Source organism: Ptychodera flava, chromosome 11 (genome assembly GCF_041260155.1).
Source record: "Ptychodera flava strain L36383 chromosome 11, AS_Pfla_20210202, whole genome shotgun sequence".
Lineage (NCBI taxonomy): Eukaryota > Metazoa > Hemichordata > Enteropneusta > Ptychoderidae > Ptychodera > Ptychodera flava.
In genome coordinates this window covers 9854975-9873160 of record NC_091938.1, presented here as the reverse complement: position 1 = coordinate 9873160, position 18186 = coordinate 9854975, and the positions used below count along the sequence as shown (strand labels likewise).

The 18186-nt window shown below is 38.3% G+C and overlaps 2 protein-coding genes across 2 annotated transcripts; both read right to left on the bottom strand.

Moving 5' to 3' along the window:
• Positions 1-914: 914 nt before the first annotated feature.
• LOC139143484 (uncharacterized) lies at positions 915-11401 on the bottom strand. Its single transcript, XM_070713842.1, has 6 exons — positions 11274-11401; positions 9296-9420; positions 8552-8814; positions 4533-6105; positions 3932-4069; positions 915-2296 (listed from the first exon to the last, which is right to left on the bottom strand). The coding sequence occupies exons 1-6, from the start codon at positions 11326-11328 to the stop codon at positions 2249-2251; spliced, it is 2202 nt and encodes a 733-aa protein (XP_070569943.1). The 5' UTR covers positions 11329-11401; the 3' UTR covers positions 915-2248.
• A 694-nt stretch (positions 11402-12095) lies between these two features.
• LOC139144329 (uncharacterized) lies at positions 12096-17557 on the bottom strand. The gene is made up of 5 exons (XM_070715030.1): positions 17325-17557; positions 16644-16723; positions 15489-15586; positions 12945-13023; positions 12096-12186 (listed from the first exon to the last, which is right to left on the bottom strand). The coding sequence occupies exons 1-5, from the start codon at positions 17466-17468 to the stop codon at positions 12096-12098; spliced, it is 492 nt and encodes a 163-aa protein (XP_070571131.1). The 5' UTR covers positions 17469-17557.
• Positions 17558-18186: the final 629 nt, after the last annotated feature.

Genomic DNA, 18186 nt, shown 5'->3' with positions numbered 1-18186 from the left:
TTAACTAATGAACCTGAAAGTATAAAGACTGCGCAAAAATGAGGTGGGAAAGTTGTTCACCTTGACAGGACTGGATGGTAAGTAATTTCTCATTATCAAAAAACAAATTTATTCTTTGAAAATATACTTAGTTGATTGGGAATAAACGTAACGTCAAGAGATGCGATTTATAGAACGTTTCGCGAAAAGGATGATTCAAATTATCGAAGCAACATGAACACATGCCTTTCTTTTCAGCATGGTGATTCCATTAACGAGATACTCTAGGACTACATTTACGAGAAATTATCTTCAGGGTATTCGGGGAGGGGAGCAGATCATTCAGGGTCCAAAAATTATGCTGTGAGAGGTTTGTAGTTTTGGTCTTAACTGTAGTAGTCAAGCAATGAAGTGAATTTATCTATTACATAATGTACACTTCAAAACATTTGTCCACTGATATATGTTCAAAGAGATTTGTTATGATCGTATTGCATTATTGCAGCACCATCTGTGAATTTTACGATCGAAGTGGCCATCATCGATATTTCCACTACCGTCTAAAACTGTCAGCTCTTCAATATATAATAACAAGAATAATATCAAAATAATAAAAAACATTAAACAATAAATTTCGATTCCATATTGCAGAAGCAAGACGGCTTTTGTCTTAATTGTAGTTCAAGTATATAAGTGCGCCCATATAGTTTTCCAGAAAGACGCGCAATCAGTAATATAAACAATATAATAGCAAGACTTTATTAACGAAAATAACACGTATAAGCCATGGTAAAATGCGTAAACAGAAACACAAAAACATAATAAGACTAGTATACTGACAGTGTACACACGATTTATCAATATTTATTTATTTTTTGCTCAATTTTGCACATGGACCATTTTGGTACAAATAAAACTGACACAATAGTTTTTCAACGGCAAAGTGTTCTGATTACATTTTGTCTGTATGAGTTTCTTCTTAAATAGTTGCCATACCCAGAGAATTTAGAGCAGTATATTTTCGCGTTCTTTCAGTCAGATAAATCATCTGAAGATTCGGTGTAAAACGGCAAGCCGATATTATTTGGTGTTTGGGAACATTGATTAACTATCACTGTGCGTCGTAACGTAGTGGATAATCAGTTCTGGCTTCTTGGTTGAGTCAGACACATTACGAACACATGAAACTGAAGGATATTGCTAAGTCTTGTCAATGCATAAACTTTAACCGGAAACCGTGCAGTGTGATCGCTAAAGGGAGGTAAAAATGATTTTTGGAAGGTTCAGCAAAACGCTTGTCACATGAATATTATGCAAATAATGACTATGTACTGTGTACTAACGGATTTTTTAAATATCAGGATTTTCAGAAAATATATATTTCATTGGGGTTTGAGACTTCTGTAACCGAGAAAAACATAAAAATCTGAAAGTGTCTAAGGTATCTAGCTACTTTAAGAACGGACCTAAATTCATTTGTCAAAAATAACACTCCATATTGTGCGTTGTTTATACAAAGGTGATGCTTAGGAAGAACTTATTCTTGTTTTGGAACAAAATTGGTGATAAAGTTGTCAAAACTCATCTCTATCTTTCTATGGTGTTATACTATGATCTAATACAGTACTAGAAAGAACTTGAAAATACAGCCGAAGTTTGTGCAAGTGATATGTTAATAGGACATTCAAAAAACAAAAATAACCTCTTATGTATTGCGACAACCATATACTGACATGAAAAATACATTTGTTGCACCACATGTCTTTGTGTATCGATTCGACATTTTCCTTCTCGAAAATACTACTTTTGTTATAATGTTGTAAAAAACAAAGAACTTAATATAAAGACGATGCCAGTGCAGGGCCAGGACAGCAGCGAGTAAGTCTGTATTTTCGTTGTGTATGGTTAAACCTTATTTGTATCTGTACTGTGATTGCATGTTGTGTGATTTGATGTGTCCGTAATTTCATGGGGACATTTGCACCGTCTTTAGCATCATCGTAGCACAGAATATGGCGATGCCTTGCAATATATGTACGTTGAACTCTGTCATCCCTACTGGAAAAAAAGAAGTCAAATTCTCTGAGCCCCTCGTACAAAAACTTGTGTTATTTTATCACCGGTAAATGATGATGTCTTCCGTCTGTTTGCGCTGTTATGACATCGTTCAGAACAGCGTGTGCTTTGATTACAGACTCGAGCACAAACTCAGATATGTCCAGCCTACGCATAGCTTGTACTGGGCCTTCAGTAGATTTTCCTCTCTTCTTTAGTCGCAAGTGTACGTCTGTTCCGATTCTTCGTACTCCATTGTATCCTACATTATACAGAGGGAAAGGAATGTCATATCATCTTCGTGAAATTGTTTTAATTAGAAACATGAAGATCGTTCACGATATCTAAAGCTTCATGTATTGTTTGATTAGATGTCTTGTTCAACTATTCTTTCCCAAGTCGGTTCTAAATCAGATGCTGGTAATACCATTTCTATTGAAGAAGCCAGGAATATTTTATTGACAAATATACTTTCGTCATGGCATTAGGAAATCAATGCAAAACGTTTATTCCGCTTTAGAAAGTTCATGGCTGCTTTGATAAAGATTCTCTGTTTTTGATTGGCATATATAACAGGAATGTAATATTTGGCAAATGGAACTACAATGTATTGTTTGCTTGATGCCACCCTTTCAACATACAGTGTATCTAACATTTTCTCACCCCGAGATGCGTATGAGGAATGTATACGATTTCAATACGAACTGTATGGTGTATATAAATATATATGCACTCAGTCTGGTATTCATCAATGAAAATAGACATTAACATAGATAAATGAATGCATACATACATACATACATACATACATACATACATACATACATACATACATACATACATAGTGTACATTCAAAGTATACATACATACATACATACATACATACATACATACATAGTATACACTCATGGTATACATTCATAGTATACATACATACATACATACATACATACATACATACATACATACATACATACATACATACATACATACATACATACATACATACATAGTATACATTCATAGTATACATTCATAGTATACATATACAGACAGACATACATACATACATACATTCATAGTATATATATACAGACAGACAGACAGACAGACAGACAGACAGACAGACAGACATACAGACATACATACATACATAGTATACAATTTAATCAATTTTCCACACCTCATCAGTAATATTCCACTCTCACCAGCTTATGGGGTATACATTTCCCAGCTTATTCGATATGGAAGAGCATGCCGTTCATATGGCGATTTTGTAGAGGTACATGGCCATCTCTCTTACAAACTGTTAAATCAAGGTTACACCAAAGCAAGACCTGTCTCTACATTCAAATGCTTTTTTGGCAGGTATCGCAAGCTGGTAGATAAATACAATATCTCTCTTCGACAAATGATCACTGATGGCATCGATGACATAGGGCCTTAGTTAGTGACCACTACCTATCTGACTTATAGATTGATATATGGCGGGTGCCACGTCTGGGACAGAATGCGCTTACTATTTTCGAAACACCTGACATCACTTCTTGGTCTTTTGGCCAGAGGTCCATATATCTTTCTTTCATGAATTTGACTTTGTTTGTGTACCGTCTATTTACTGTCAGTTCTGTGCTGTTTTGTGTCTATGTTTACAACTATTTCTTACGAATTCTGACCTAGTGTAACTGGATTATGGATTTGTATGATTGCGATATTATTATACATTCATAGTATACATTCATAGTATACATACATACATACATACATACATACATACATACATACATACATACATACATACATACAGACAGACAGACAGACAGACAGACAGACAGACAGACAGACAGACAGACAGACAGACAGACAGACAGACAGTGAAAGCCGCCGCAAACTAACCTCTTTGGAATCAGATGATGAAGAATAAGAGTACATCTGTGGCTTCCTAGCAACAATAAGAAACAAGTGTTCCGATGCTGAGTCTATGAGTGTCCTCACTGCATTCAAAGTAGCTCCCAGCACAATCTGGTGATTTACCTTGTAGAGAGATCAAACATCGGGAAATCCAAACTTTGAAAATATTCCTGAAGGATGACTGTGATTGTTTTCGGCAAAAAGATTACGATTTACAGATAAGGCACTACCTTTACAGATGGCCGGTGACCATATAGCAGATACTTGAAAGGGAATTCGGGGAGAAAATTTGTTTCCTAAAGTTTTAAGAAGTATTAGGGAATATCAAAAGTATTAAAAAAATCTGTCAGTACGAAGCATTGTTCTTTGGTTGTTTTATATAGAAGGGATGAAGATTGCACGTGTATCTTGGATTATTGTACTAAGAAATCAATGACTTCTGTTACCGAGTCTTTTGTCAAAGTTTTAAGGAAACGACATGTCGACAGTATTACAATGGCATGTTCATGCATGTACACATGCACGTAACCGACTTATCTGACATTGCACGGCCCATTTGAAGTACTCTGCCACACGTTCTTATTACCTCCATTATTGCGTCCCCCTTTCGTAGTTTGCTGTCACTGCTCGGGCTTCGGGGTGCGATGTGCTTCACTCTGACCAATGATGGTGCCGCCATTAAATTAACAAGTGGCGTCTCGAACAGAACGTCGTCTCCGGTGGTAACCGGGACACTCTGCCTCAGGGTGATGCCCCATCGATTGTTCTTCGGACCAAGCATTCTGATCACGTGAACATGTATGATTGTACATCCATCAAGGAGATCGAACAGACCGTACATTCGCATCAGTGAGCCTTCGGAGCATGCCCAGAGGGAAGTTCTCCTGTTGTGGTGGCTGGATCTGCGGCGCGACGAGTCTCTGAAAGCAACCCACGGCTCTCGAGTGTCAACCGTAACTCCCACACCAGGTTGTTTAACTGAACGGCATGATTGGAAAGTCGCGTGCCTATCTTCATGTGTACCCTCACTTGTTCTTTTGTCACCAAATTTGGACTTTCGATCGACGCCAGTGGTGTAGGTATCTGAAGACCTGCGAATTCTTGCAAACAGGATGTCGGCAATGCTGCGTTTGACGTCATCGAATAACGGTCGAAGAATGCCCCTGGTTTCCCTGCCGCCGCCATCAGACGTCTGCTGGCCTTCCCCAAGTTCATCTTCTGACTCCGACGGAATGGCGCTCTCTAGGAGTGGTACGTTAGGTTTAGCAAATTTGAAAGCTTGTTCTTTATTCAGTTTCGGTATCTTGTCGGGAAGGCTCATTCTTCTCCTGAGGACAGCCGGTTTTCTAGGTAGCTCAATCTCTGCTGGATTGGGGGCGACTGGAGTAGAATACCTTCGGCTTTTCTCGCTTTGCTTCTGTTCCGAAGCCCCGTTTTCGTGTTGTTTAGCGGCGTGCTTCTGTGCGTCTGCCCTCCGTAAGTACGAAGTTTTCGTCCGATTCATCAGAGTATTTTCGGATAATGAACACGGTGCCAGTGAGTCTCGATTGGTACTTTTCGATTTTTCTTGCACTAACTTGTAAGTACTGAGCCTTGTCTTCGGAACAGACAAGTCTCGACGGGAAATACATAAACTTCTCCCGACGTCACTATAGTAACCTCCATCTTGCGGTGACAACCGTGGCTCTATCTTTTCCGCCACACCAGTTCTGGACCGGACGCCATATTCACCTTTGTTAACGGCAGATTGCTTCCCACTTGTCAGTGATCGCCTTGGTCCTTGATGGTTTGCAGGCATACGCTCATCCCTGACGTCATCCATCTGTCCAGCCTTTGTAAGATACATGTCCTGCGGCTTACTGCGTACGATAGTATTGTCGCTTAAAGATTTGTCGAGTTCTTCCCCAGCGAAACTTTCATTTACACCTGTTAGTGACCCAGCTTCGATACACTCCTTAACGGATTGCTCGTGTCCAAGTTGACCGAAGAGAGGCTCTAAGCCCCTGTTGTCAACCGTTATCTGCGACGAGAAAGACACGACTGGGTCTGAAAGTCGATGGTACGACTTCTTTTTGCAAGAGAGATCATCAGCTACCACGCCAAACTTGGCATCTGTACAGTCAACACCACATGCGCCCTCAAGTTGTTTGTCAGATAACCTAAAAGTGGGAGATATCGAAAACAGTATGATGAGAGATATAAGTCAAGGGGAAAGGAAAGAGAGGGAAAGAAAGGGGAGAGAGGGGAAACAGAAGGGGATGAAAGAGAGATCGGACAGGAATTTTGAAAAACGGTTCGAATTACATTATATGTTTTCATATATATATATATATATATATATATATATATATATATATATATATATATATATATAGTCACGTTTTCATATGTATTTAGCAAGTTTAAATATCTATTTTGATTTCAATCTGTGCAAACAGGAAGTTACATTCTACGTGTATTAAGTATTAAAACATATTTTACACTGCAGATATGAACAGCTTTATCCTTTCCGTAAATGTTCTTGCACATCTGCTCCATGTCATTGTCACGTGATCGGCTGATAAAGAGAAGGTGCAAGGAAGTTTCGTATTAAAGTGATGATGCCAAAAGGACAAAAAAGTCGACTTTACGATAAAATATTGCCGGCTTACAGTTCGTTTCCATTGGCTACAGCGTTTTTAGTTGACCTGTTGCTGTCGATTCGGAATTGGACGCCCTTTAATACATGTACAATCGTACGCTGAGTATTGTGTTTGTAAGGTATAAGAAGTACTGGTTTACTTCGAACAAAATGGAATTAATCATATGAGAAGTTAAAATTAGGAAATTAAAGAAACATCTTCTAATTATCTCTTGCGTGAGATATACAACCGTACCAACGTTCAGGGTTCCGGGTACGTTGCCTTCGTGCCTCCGTGGCTGATGCAGAGGGATTAATTATTTATAAGTGCACATGGGTAGATTTGGATTGCATTGCAAATAACAGCAACGCCTGCGCAGTTAGCCGTTCTCCGATCCATGGTACAATGTCGTAGATACCGTTTCATTTAGCTGGTATTCACAAATATTGCCGCCGAGGTCCAGTACGTATAGCACTTGAAAAACGCCAACATGTCTAAGTTAATTGGGTTTCAAGAAACCCCAGAAGCCATAATTAGATAATTGCGGTAACGAACCGTCGCTAGGACAACAGACCGTTATTTTCATCTTCATATTTCATAAGCGTAAACTAATGAGATGGATGTTAAATCAAGTATTTTACTTCTCTGTATAAGTCATCTTTAATGAGAGTGATTTTATTCCGATTTCTGAAGCTTCCTGTACGCACAATCAAAACATAATCTACCAAAAAGGTAAATGACAATTCGGTTTTGATGGCTGAAGTTCTTCAAATGTATATTTGAGGTAAAAATTTCGCTGCTTTGGTTTAGTCTGAACTTCAAAAGTAAGGAAAGGGCTTGACAAGAATCATTCTTAACATATTTAAAACAAACAATTGTTGACTCCATAAGGTGGGCGACTAGGCAACAGTAAAGCCATAACACGATTGGAACTAATTTGGGATAATTGGATCGTTATATTTTTCAAATTTCTCAAAAGTTTTAGGTGCCCTATAGCTGAATGTTGCGATATTACAAATTACTCATAGAAGTGTGTAACTTAAAAAGAAAAGCATATGAACTTACATTTACAGATTATATCGACGTTACTTTACCATCCAATTATCCCAAATTAGTTCCAATCGTGTTATATTGTCATTTGTTTATTATTGCATAATTCTGTAGGTAACATTGAACAGATGCGATATATGATAAGAATATTGTCTTGCCATAAGGTACATACCATAGAAATACATCGTAACTATATTGATTTTGTGCAGTTCACATTGTTGCGTGAAAAATTTTGGCCACCATTGAAAGACATCGAAAGCCTACTGAGGCGAGAGCAGTGTTATTTTCTTTCGGTATAGATTTCTCAAACCTTCCTTTACAAAATAATGACTCTCTCGTAAATGAAGAATCAAATGCTTTCCAGCTGACGACCCAGCAAAGTATATGCACTATGACATAGTGTAGTTGAGGTACTGTGAACAACTACTGAGTTTTGAATTTGGGTTTTTCAATAAAGAAAGAGATAGTTTTGATTTAATCTTGCAATATGGCTAGAAGATACATCTTTTTTGAGTGAATTTTTGTAATTGACTTTTGCACAGTATTTTAAGTTTAAAGAGAAAATTACAATAATACATTGGCGTTTTCTTGCCGCTTACATTCCTATTATAGGCACTGACTGACGCGACACTATCTGTGGGCAGTCTTCTACTGAAGTGAACATATTCCGAATACAAAGCAAATAGGGCTGTTTGTTTTCAATTGTTAATTAATCAACATAATTGGCCTTTACCATGAAATGTTCCTTTGTATCGTAATGTGGTAAGGATAGAAATGGCTGAAAAGTCGTGTGGTAAGGAGAACAAATGGCTTTTGACCTTACTATGAGTCGTACTTCGCGAAAAAACACGTTCTAACGAGGTTGATATAGCTCATACTTTTGGTCGAAAACGTAGTTTTGAACCTTAAAAAGATCAGTGGTCGATAAACTCACCCTTGTTCGTCGAGGCTGTTCACATTCAATTTTGAAGACTTGTCGAGGCTTTCACATACGGGAGGGTTGTTGAAAGGGTTACGACGACCAGTCGTATTCGGACTGGGCTGTGCGGATTCAGCAGCCCGTGCTTCTCGGCGCGAATCGTGGGACGCGGAATTGCAATCCGTTTTCCCGGGGGCGTAGTTAGTGTCTTCGTCCTTTTCCACTTCCTTTCGCTCTATCAACCCATCATTAACCCCAGGGGAAATCATTTTGCAGCCCTGTAGAGATGTAATAAGATATTGTTTGCAAGGCTGATACCTTCATGAAAAGTAGCGTGTTTGCTCGAGCACGTGTGCACCACCAGCTCACTCATCGAGCTGAATCTGATGCACTTCCATACAACTACCGTGTTACAACTGAATGAACATGTGTTCATCGAATGGTCGACGTGGCCGGTACTAGCCAAACAAAAATATGATAAAGTCAACACTCTATCAAATACCCATCAGATATCAACAATTCCTCCATAAATGGTTTGAGCAATAGCTTGCACTTTGGTCGCGACTATTGAATCAGTCATGTGACCGTTGTGCCGCTGTAAGGACGCCGGTCTGGAAAACTTTACTTTTGAGTACATGTTTAGAAATTTCTTACCAACAATCGTTTAATTACAATGACAATCCTACTCATGTATTGTATTCAGAAATGGTTGAAACATCATCAACTGCGAAAGTATTCCAATGACACATATTATCGTACCTTATATAACCTGGAACTCTCGGTCGAGGCCCGCCGTCGCAAGCGAAATGAGTAAAATTGACTATCAGCGCCCCAGTTCATCTGGATTTTGTACGGAGAGTCACTGTCGTTCAGAACCCTCGAGGCTGTCAAAAAAAAACAAAACAAAGCAAAGTGTGCATCAAAGAGTACAATTTGCACATTACTATACTTAACGTACATAAGATTGCACTTTGAAATTTAAAAAAATATGTCATCAGTGACTGACTAAAGGAAAAAATACTAAATAGCTCACTGGGTAAAGGCTATACCCTTATACACTTTACTTCACCAATTTGTACTCAGTGACTCATTTAGACACGGTAACTGTTTGTTCTCTCCAGGAAACTAATAGAAACGCACATTTCTTCAAAATATGTCATTTATTAACTCAAAATAGATTAACTGAACACCGCGAAAATCGGTATAATATTATATAAACTCACTCGACAACTACCACTCCAGAAAACGTGCATAAGCCTCACCTTTGACCTAATGTCATAAGGTCTTGTAGGTGTATCCGGTGAATGAAGATGGTGAACCCTTGAGCTATTTTTACGAAGCATGTGTGATGATTTGTGTGAAAATTACATCAGGGTTAGCAGATACGGCCACATTTGAGCGTATCGCTCCGAACCGAAGTTAAAATGTACTGTACATCAACTTACACATAATAGCAAAATAGAGTTCGCGATAAGGCTGCATTCACAAATACTGGGGAAAGGGGCCGGGAGAATTCGGGAGGTGAATTTGAAATTTCTAGAGGTAGTAATTTAAATGTTCGCACCGAGTATAGGGGGATTTGATATTTTTGTTTCCTATTTTGGTTACAGTTTTGTAGGTAATTCAACAAAAATCGAATAACACTGGAATGTCATCCATAATTAAACAAATACCGCAATCATTAAAAACAATCTAAAAAGAATAAAAATCAATAATTGCGATTTCAACCCGCTCACTAGTATTTGTGAATGCAACCTAACCCTAGCAATATCAGTAGCTGCTTCTTATTTTCCTATACAGACGCTTACCATCCTTAGTTCTTTAAAGAAAACATGCCTTCCCACTTGAAACATCCACTATCCGTCGTGCAGACCTCCTCCCATGCTATCAACGGCATGGAAAATAAACCCTTGCATTGAGTAGACTCTGAACAGTTTCTTTCGTACGCCTGTCTTGCGGAATGGGGCATAGGAATTAACTCTTGTGTGATACAGGTCTTGAGATGCTATCATATGAGCGGGTATGCTAAAAAACATTATTGCTCGTCCAGTACAGATCTGAGCTAATAGATAATGTTCGTGTTTATGACAAATGCTAACTCCAGGAGGGCAGATTTAAAACTTCGAAAGTATTTTAAGAATCTACTTGCACCCCGTGACAGGTTATCATATCAGGCGGTTGACACAACTGCCTGTTTATATATAAAGTCAGAAATTACGTGGCAGTGTAAGTGCATGTATGTACACCAGAAGCCTAAATATAGGTCAGTATATCGTTCACCGGCCCGCTAACTCCCCGGATGTTCCTATTCAAGTCAATGCACTGATTTGCACTTACATCGAGGCATGTAATAAAATGAGACTTCGGAATCTTTTACTAAGAGTACATTCAGCAGTTTGGACACACAAGAGCTTACCAGAACCCGTTTACAGACACATCCCGTAATGTCTACGAATTTCATATTATGAGATTTCTATATATTTATGGCCGTGTCGATTCTTTTCAAATGTTACAAATGATCCTTGCTGTAGAGGGTACTGACAAAAATGTTTCCCGTGTATATTGATCAGTTATGTCGATCGATCGATCGATAGAAGGCGCTCTGACGACTTATTACAGTCCTCGCATGGAAATATACAAACTGTTCTACGGTTCGTTAAAATACGATGAAGATCACCATAAAAACAAATCATTTTACTGATCGAGAAGAACACAATACAAACTGACAAATACTCACTTTTGTGCTTTGAGGAAACTTCATGGAGACAGAATTCAGATGAACCATCTTTCATGTTGTACCTTTTGAAAACCAGCTTGATCAAGTCTGATACAGTGGATCTCAGCGATAGGTAACAAGTTTTGTAAGTAGCCTGCAATAGATGACAAATTAATGCAGTTCGGGGAAAGTTGTATTGCCAACGACATTTAACCCTTTCACCACTATGGATTTTCCCAAATCCATTGTTTTCTATGGTAAAGTTGGACCTGTACACAGGGAATTGGGGGTGAAAGGGTTAAACAAGCAAATTCAAGCTATTTTTCTATACATAAATTTGATGTAAACGAAGACTCGTAGGCAGACTTCGTAAACTCAAATGAACCTTAGAACCTCCATGGAAGAATAGGAAAATTATGAATTTCACTTGTGCTTTGCGGAGATGGCATTCATATTGACGTACAGTATATCATATCATATCAAATGATGTTATGTGAGGTTGCTCCATGCAATAGTAAATTATGTAATGTCGTATCATTTCATTTCTTATCATATCATTGATCATGATCCGATCAGATCACATTCATCATATCACATCACATCACATCACATCACATCACATCACTTCACTTCACTTCATATAACATCACATAACATTTTCTATCTTAATTTCTCGTATGCCAAAATACTAGCAAACATTGCTTCAACTTATCTCATATATCCCAAGAAAAGTTGTCAAATGGTATTCAATCATGGCACAAAATTGTATAAATATCGTGGATGACATTTCCAAATGATAATCTTAGAATATTACATTAAATCAAGTTACATTAGTGTCGTATCTCATATAGAAAATACATGGAAATTTACCTCGGGGGCTAAAATACCACCGTAAACCTTGATGTGTATACCTGTTCGCATTTGGAGACATAACCTGAAAGAGATATGGCGTTTTATTGTTGAAGTATTTGTGTTCTTGGGCTTAGGTACATATAATATAAACATGGAAATGTTTAAAATAGTTTATAGGACAGCTGGACACATAGGGAATGGGACGTCGAAATAGATCCAAGGACTTGCAAAGAAGACAAACAAGACTGAATAGAATGTAAAGAGGGAGATTGTTTGACAGAGAGAAATGTGGTAATAGACAGACCTACAGAGACAAGCAGACATAGAGACAGACAATATAGTACACATGCAAACAAAAAGACTGAAATGAAAAACATTTAGATGTTAACACTGTCCGACAGTCCGGGGTCTGAGGCTGAGTCTGAAAAAGACAATGGAAGAGAGAGAGAGAGAGAGAGAGAGAGAGAGAGAGAGAGGGAGAGAGAGAGAGAGAGAGAGAGAGAGAGAGAGAGAGAGAGAGAGACAGAGAGAGGGAGACAGAGAGACAGACAGACAGATAGACACACACACACACACAGACAGAGACAGACAGATAGACACACAGAGACAGAGAGAAACAGAGACAGAGAGGCATACTGTTACAAGACCTCAAATTGAAAAATATTTTAATGAAAGAGTACCGGCGATGCCCTGAAAAATTCTCAAGTGACATGACACTTACATGGAATTTCGGGTATATGGACTGTTTACACAGGCCTCGAATCATGTCTGTTGTATTCGATGTAATCTAAAATTGCAACAATACGTACTGTCGGTATAACTTTTTCGTCACACTCGTACCTTTTTTGTGGTCCAGATTGACGAGACAGCACCACCAATGGGCATGCGTCGTCGCTCAGCGCTATTGAAGGACAGGTGCCTATAAACAATATGATATACATATTAGCTCCTGATACTCGCATGTGGTTTTAGTAAAAAGTTCACCACGCTTTTTAAGTTTAAAAAAGCAAATATATCATTTATCTTCTTTGTCTGTAAGTAAGGTCTCCTCTTCTGGTACAGTCACAAATCAGTTGCTTCTACCAAAAGTAAAGTTTTTCAAAGAATACAGCAAGGCAATAAGTGTCTCACGTGCGTGCCCTAAATCGTTTGATATGAAGGGAACAGAAGTACGTGCAACTTAAATCCCCCTTTCCAACCTTTGTACCATCATCATAAAAAATCCACATTTAAGGTAGCAAGCGCCTAGAAATTGAAAGCTTTATACCCAAAACTTTATTTGACGAAACTTTCAACTGCTACTGTATATAAAATATGTGTGCTATACTATACATTATAGTATACTCTAACCAAATCAAAAATAAACATCATGGGTCGCCGTGCAAATTTCGGTCCTAGAAAAATAAATCGCCCATCGTTTACCGATTTTTGAAATTCAAAATGGCCAACATCCCAGTGATTCTGTACTTTACTTGACATGTGTTAACTCTATAGAAAAAAAGATGTTTCTTTTCATTTTCAGAAAACTAAAAAGACGATGAAAAAACTCTTTACTCAAGAAGAGTTTAAAACTGAACCCCCGTTACACTTGGTAGATAAAGGTATCGTCAAATTTGAGAGTGAGTTGATCTATCTCCTGATGCGCATTGTATCTTAAATGCAATCGGCCAAGATCCGTTTCATGTTGACTAGTCGTGTTCTGCTGAACGGTCATGTTGTAGCTGCTGCAGACAAGTCCCTCATTTACGATAAGATTCTTAGAACAATTACGTTAGACCATTCTGCTGCTTAGGATCCCCTTAGCTTTGAACTGTCAACATTAGTTACAAGTAAAGATACACTCATGCCATGATATTGTTCGACGGGAAGAAATCAGAGGTGTCGGAGATGTGTCCAACCTTTTCAACTGTCTCACTATCGAAGTATCCAAATTAATGTTTGGTGAAATAGTGTTTTGTCTTTACCGGAGAAATCTCCAGTAACGATGATTCTGATATCGTTTTCCTTGACACAGTTTAATTTCCTGAATAAAGTCAACTGCTGCATTGTTTTGTGCAATTTTGAGTATGTAAATGTAAATTATTGCTATATATTAGCATCTAAGCTATAATTGCTATCGTCATTCGAATGCTTTATGATGAAGTTTTAGGCAATAATACGTATTACTTTGGTAGGTATTACCTATAGGTGGACGGACATTTCTGCCTTTCTATATTGTCTCAATACATAATTCGGAGTAGACAAAGTTAGCATGTTTTTAATTAGAAAGTCCGAACATAATTTTTTTCTTTTTCAGCATTCTAAAGTTTTAGCTCCTTGAAATTTATGTTTCATTTTAACTACTCCTGAGATCTAACGGTCAGTTTCTTATCAGTAAAACATGAAAAACTGCGACACTGACATTTTCATACAAGCACTAGCATACTGTAACAAACTTGCGGCGATAATATTCGTCTCGAAGTTTTACAATAATTGGTCCATGACAATTATATAAATATTATCATGCTCAAATTAAACGTTGAAAAGTTTATAAATCTCACAAATGTCTCATGGCCAACCACAGATCTTCTCACGGGTTGTTAAAAATGAAAAACATCAGAGTATTGCATAAATTGCAACCAATATTTAGCTAAAAAGGGCCCGCCGTAAGACGTTTTGAAGAGTGAAAAAAGCTTTTCAAAATAGTAAGCTTGCCACGCAAAACCCGAAATTAGAATTCGTCTCAATTAACAAAACACCATAAAACCCCAAAACAACAAAATGCAAAATAAACATGTCATCAGCAGTCTCAAAATGTCACGTCAACTAGAACGGATTGATCACGATGTTGACTTGTTCAATGATGAAGGTTAGATCTGATATTTACAAAGAGAGAATTTTAAAAGAGCTTGTAATCGTGAACGCCCCCTTTTCGGCTCATGACAAAAAGCTGAGTCAGAAGGGTAAAACGCAATGTGCGTGCGTGTGGGAGGTGGGCGTTGGTGTGTGCCTGCGCCTGCGCCCTATGTGTGTCTCTGGCTGCTTGGGTCACTGTGTGTCCGTGTGTGTTGCAAGAGGACGGTGTGGGTGTAAGATTCAGCGAAGCTACTCAGTGATACCACGCAGACACAATAACGCTAATGAGCGAATGCTCATGGTTTCTTTAGGGTAAAGAAGTGTGTTTATACCTTTTGATAATAACAGCTACATTAAGAACAGTTCCCTTCATTTTCAAAACTTGAACTTGTGAACACGATTACATACAGTAAGAGTAATATTATATCTTCCGTAGACAGCTTAAATTTTGACATAGCGTGACGCATGTCATTGAATATTTTTGATTTATAAATGAATCAGGTTATTTTTGTAACAAGGGATAAACAATCAGACAATTGTATCGCTTACCCATTGATCGATATTCTGCACCAATGGTCAGAAAATATAGGTTCTCATCCACTGGTCCTCTGTGATATTTATTCAGCGTTTTGTCGATCAGTTCTTTACTGTCAAGGTAAAAAAGCATATCGGCATTGTCTTGACTGTCAGGGGAACAACTCGTATTCGTATTGAATCCCCCCTGTGGGACACCCGTCACTGTTGTTGCGCTAACCTTTGGAGTCTGGTTGTCCCGGAACCTTTAAAATATTTCTCTGAATTCTGACAGTTACTGTAGTACCTTACTGTTAGTATACCTGCTATATCGTTCCCTACACTGTCACGTGCTTTGAGTTTGTAGACGAAAGTTTAAGCATTGTGTAGATCCGTCAAAAGGGCAAATGAATAAATGTGAAAATCCAAAGCTACTTAAACACTACATTTATTAAAACTACCTTACGCTGGCCGAAGGGATAGATTCGACGGCAGAGCTGTAAAACCGAAGTAGGCCCTGCATGACATCACTGTTACTACATGTTGTTCTATGATTAAAACACCAAATAGCCAATCGCTAACGGTTCAAATCTCAAGACATAAGTCGCAAAAATCTTCGATATTTATGTCTCAAAATTCGTTTACTTAGACAAATTTAAGGTAATGACTCTTTCTTACAATTGAGAATTCTTCCTCGATTCAAACGTGCTACTATCAAGTAATGACCATTAAATGGCCACATGAACATCTACTAGCTTATTGGTCAGCTGAAAACTGTGTGACTTTTACCGAGTGTTTCCTCATTTGGTTAATTTGTACTCAGGCTTGAATTTATGTTATTCTACATTTACTTATCACAAATCGTAGGGCTACTGGATTTATGACATACTCGATAGGCCACCTTGGTCCCATAAATACAAAAGATCTGAACACTTTGTTTTTTGTAGTGCGGTGTGTAATACTCTCTCTCTCTCTCTCTCTCTCTCTCTCTCTCTCTCTCTCTCTCCTCTCTCTCTCTCTCTCCTCTCTCTCTCTCTCTCTCTCTCTCTCTCTCTCTCTCTCTCAAATGTCGATATACAATACGTACAGTACCACATAGTTTACAACCATAGTGTGTAGCATTGATCCAAAATAATAATTCTGTGAACTAGCCAAGACAAACACTTGAAGTTCACGAGTGGTTGGCCTAACCTTGTTGTTGTTTCATGAATAACGAACGTTTTATATTTGCATCCTCTCTCCAATACATGGACGTCCATTTTAATGCATCCCTGAAATGCACAAGAAATAATACAAATACATATAGTCTTCACGATATCAATCACGTGAGCTGTGTCGTTCATTGGACATAGTATTACGGTCTTAGCTTTCGTTCAGTAAAACAGACAAAATTGATTGTTATATCGCTAAGAATTGTAAAGGACGGGATCTTCATTCCAAAGTTTTGTACATATCGGGCGGATTTGTAGTTTGTGAGTGCCATCGATGCAAAGATTTGCAAATTAACACGCATATCAAGTGTAACAGTTAAAAAAAGCATATACTTAGCAGAATATGTTTCATGTTATGGAAGGTTTATTGTTGCACACGAACTTGTGCTTGATCCACAGCACTGACGAATTTAAGTTAAGTGATTGGCACTAACAATCTCCTACACTTTTTTCCACCTTCCTATCAATTTTCAGATTCTCAGGATCTTTACACGCTCGCTCGTTGTCAATATAATACTGCGCTATTCACTGAGTAGGGCGAGGATGCGAGAAAAATGGTCAAAAGATAACCAAAGCCACAGACAATTGAAATATTGTTCGAAATAAAGTTCTATAAAATCACAACTATAGGGTAGTCTAAAATTTAGCATAGTTTACTTACATAGCCTTTTCCTGGTATTGACTGCGACAATGTTGTATCCTTGATACCTTTAAGGCCACTAGAGTTAAGACGTACTTGTAATTCTTGAAGATGACCCCTCAAGACGTCGTCAGGCAAGGTGTGACGGCGGTGAAAATCTTCCATGTTCGTCAACAAAGGTTGTTACAAAGACTATTCGAGTGTGTTGTAGTTTTGGAGTGCGTGTAGGCTTACCAAAATCACAAATTGTCTTGGCAGTCCCTGATAGCAAAGTGCATGTAAAACTATCGCGTCACCAGCATGGTGGTCGCTTGCGTTGTTAGGAAACCAAGCAAATACAGGCCAATGAATGCATTAATTACAGGCACTGACGCAGATGATGGATCATGGACTTCAGCTATTGGTTCGGGGCGTATATTTACACCCTGTTTCCGAATCCTTATAATACTGTTTGGGTCGATGAAATGAGTACACAGGGCCACGAAACTCCAATAATACGCAGTGCTATGTTAGGGTGTGATTGCAGGTCGTTTTTCCTTGGCCTGGGTAGACATCGTAGGAAATGTGATCATTAGCTTTGCACACACAGTTTACTTAAGTTTTCTTACCAAAGCTTACGTTTATCCTTTCTAGAAATACACTTTGTATGACAGTATGAATAGAAATTTAATGATACACTGTAGTCGCAATTCATCGTGCAGGACGCTGAAGAATTTTGCCATCCGGAGGTAACATTTCTTCCCTTTCATATACAACGCCGACTCTCGTTTGCAAAGCTATACTCTCAGGCCTTGCCATCAGACCTGGTACGAACATTTGGATATGTGTAACAAACCTCGTGTTGACACATTAACTGCGATATTTAAGCCTTCAAATCAACAAG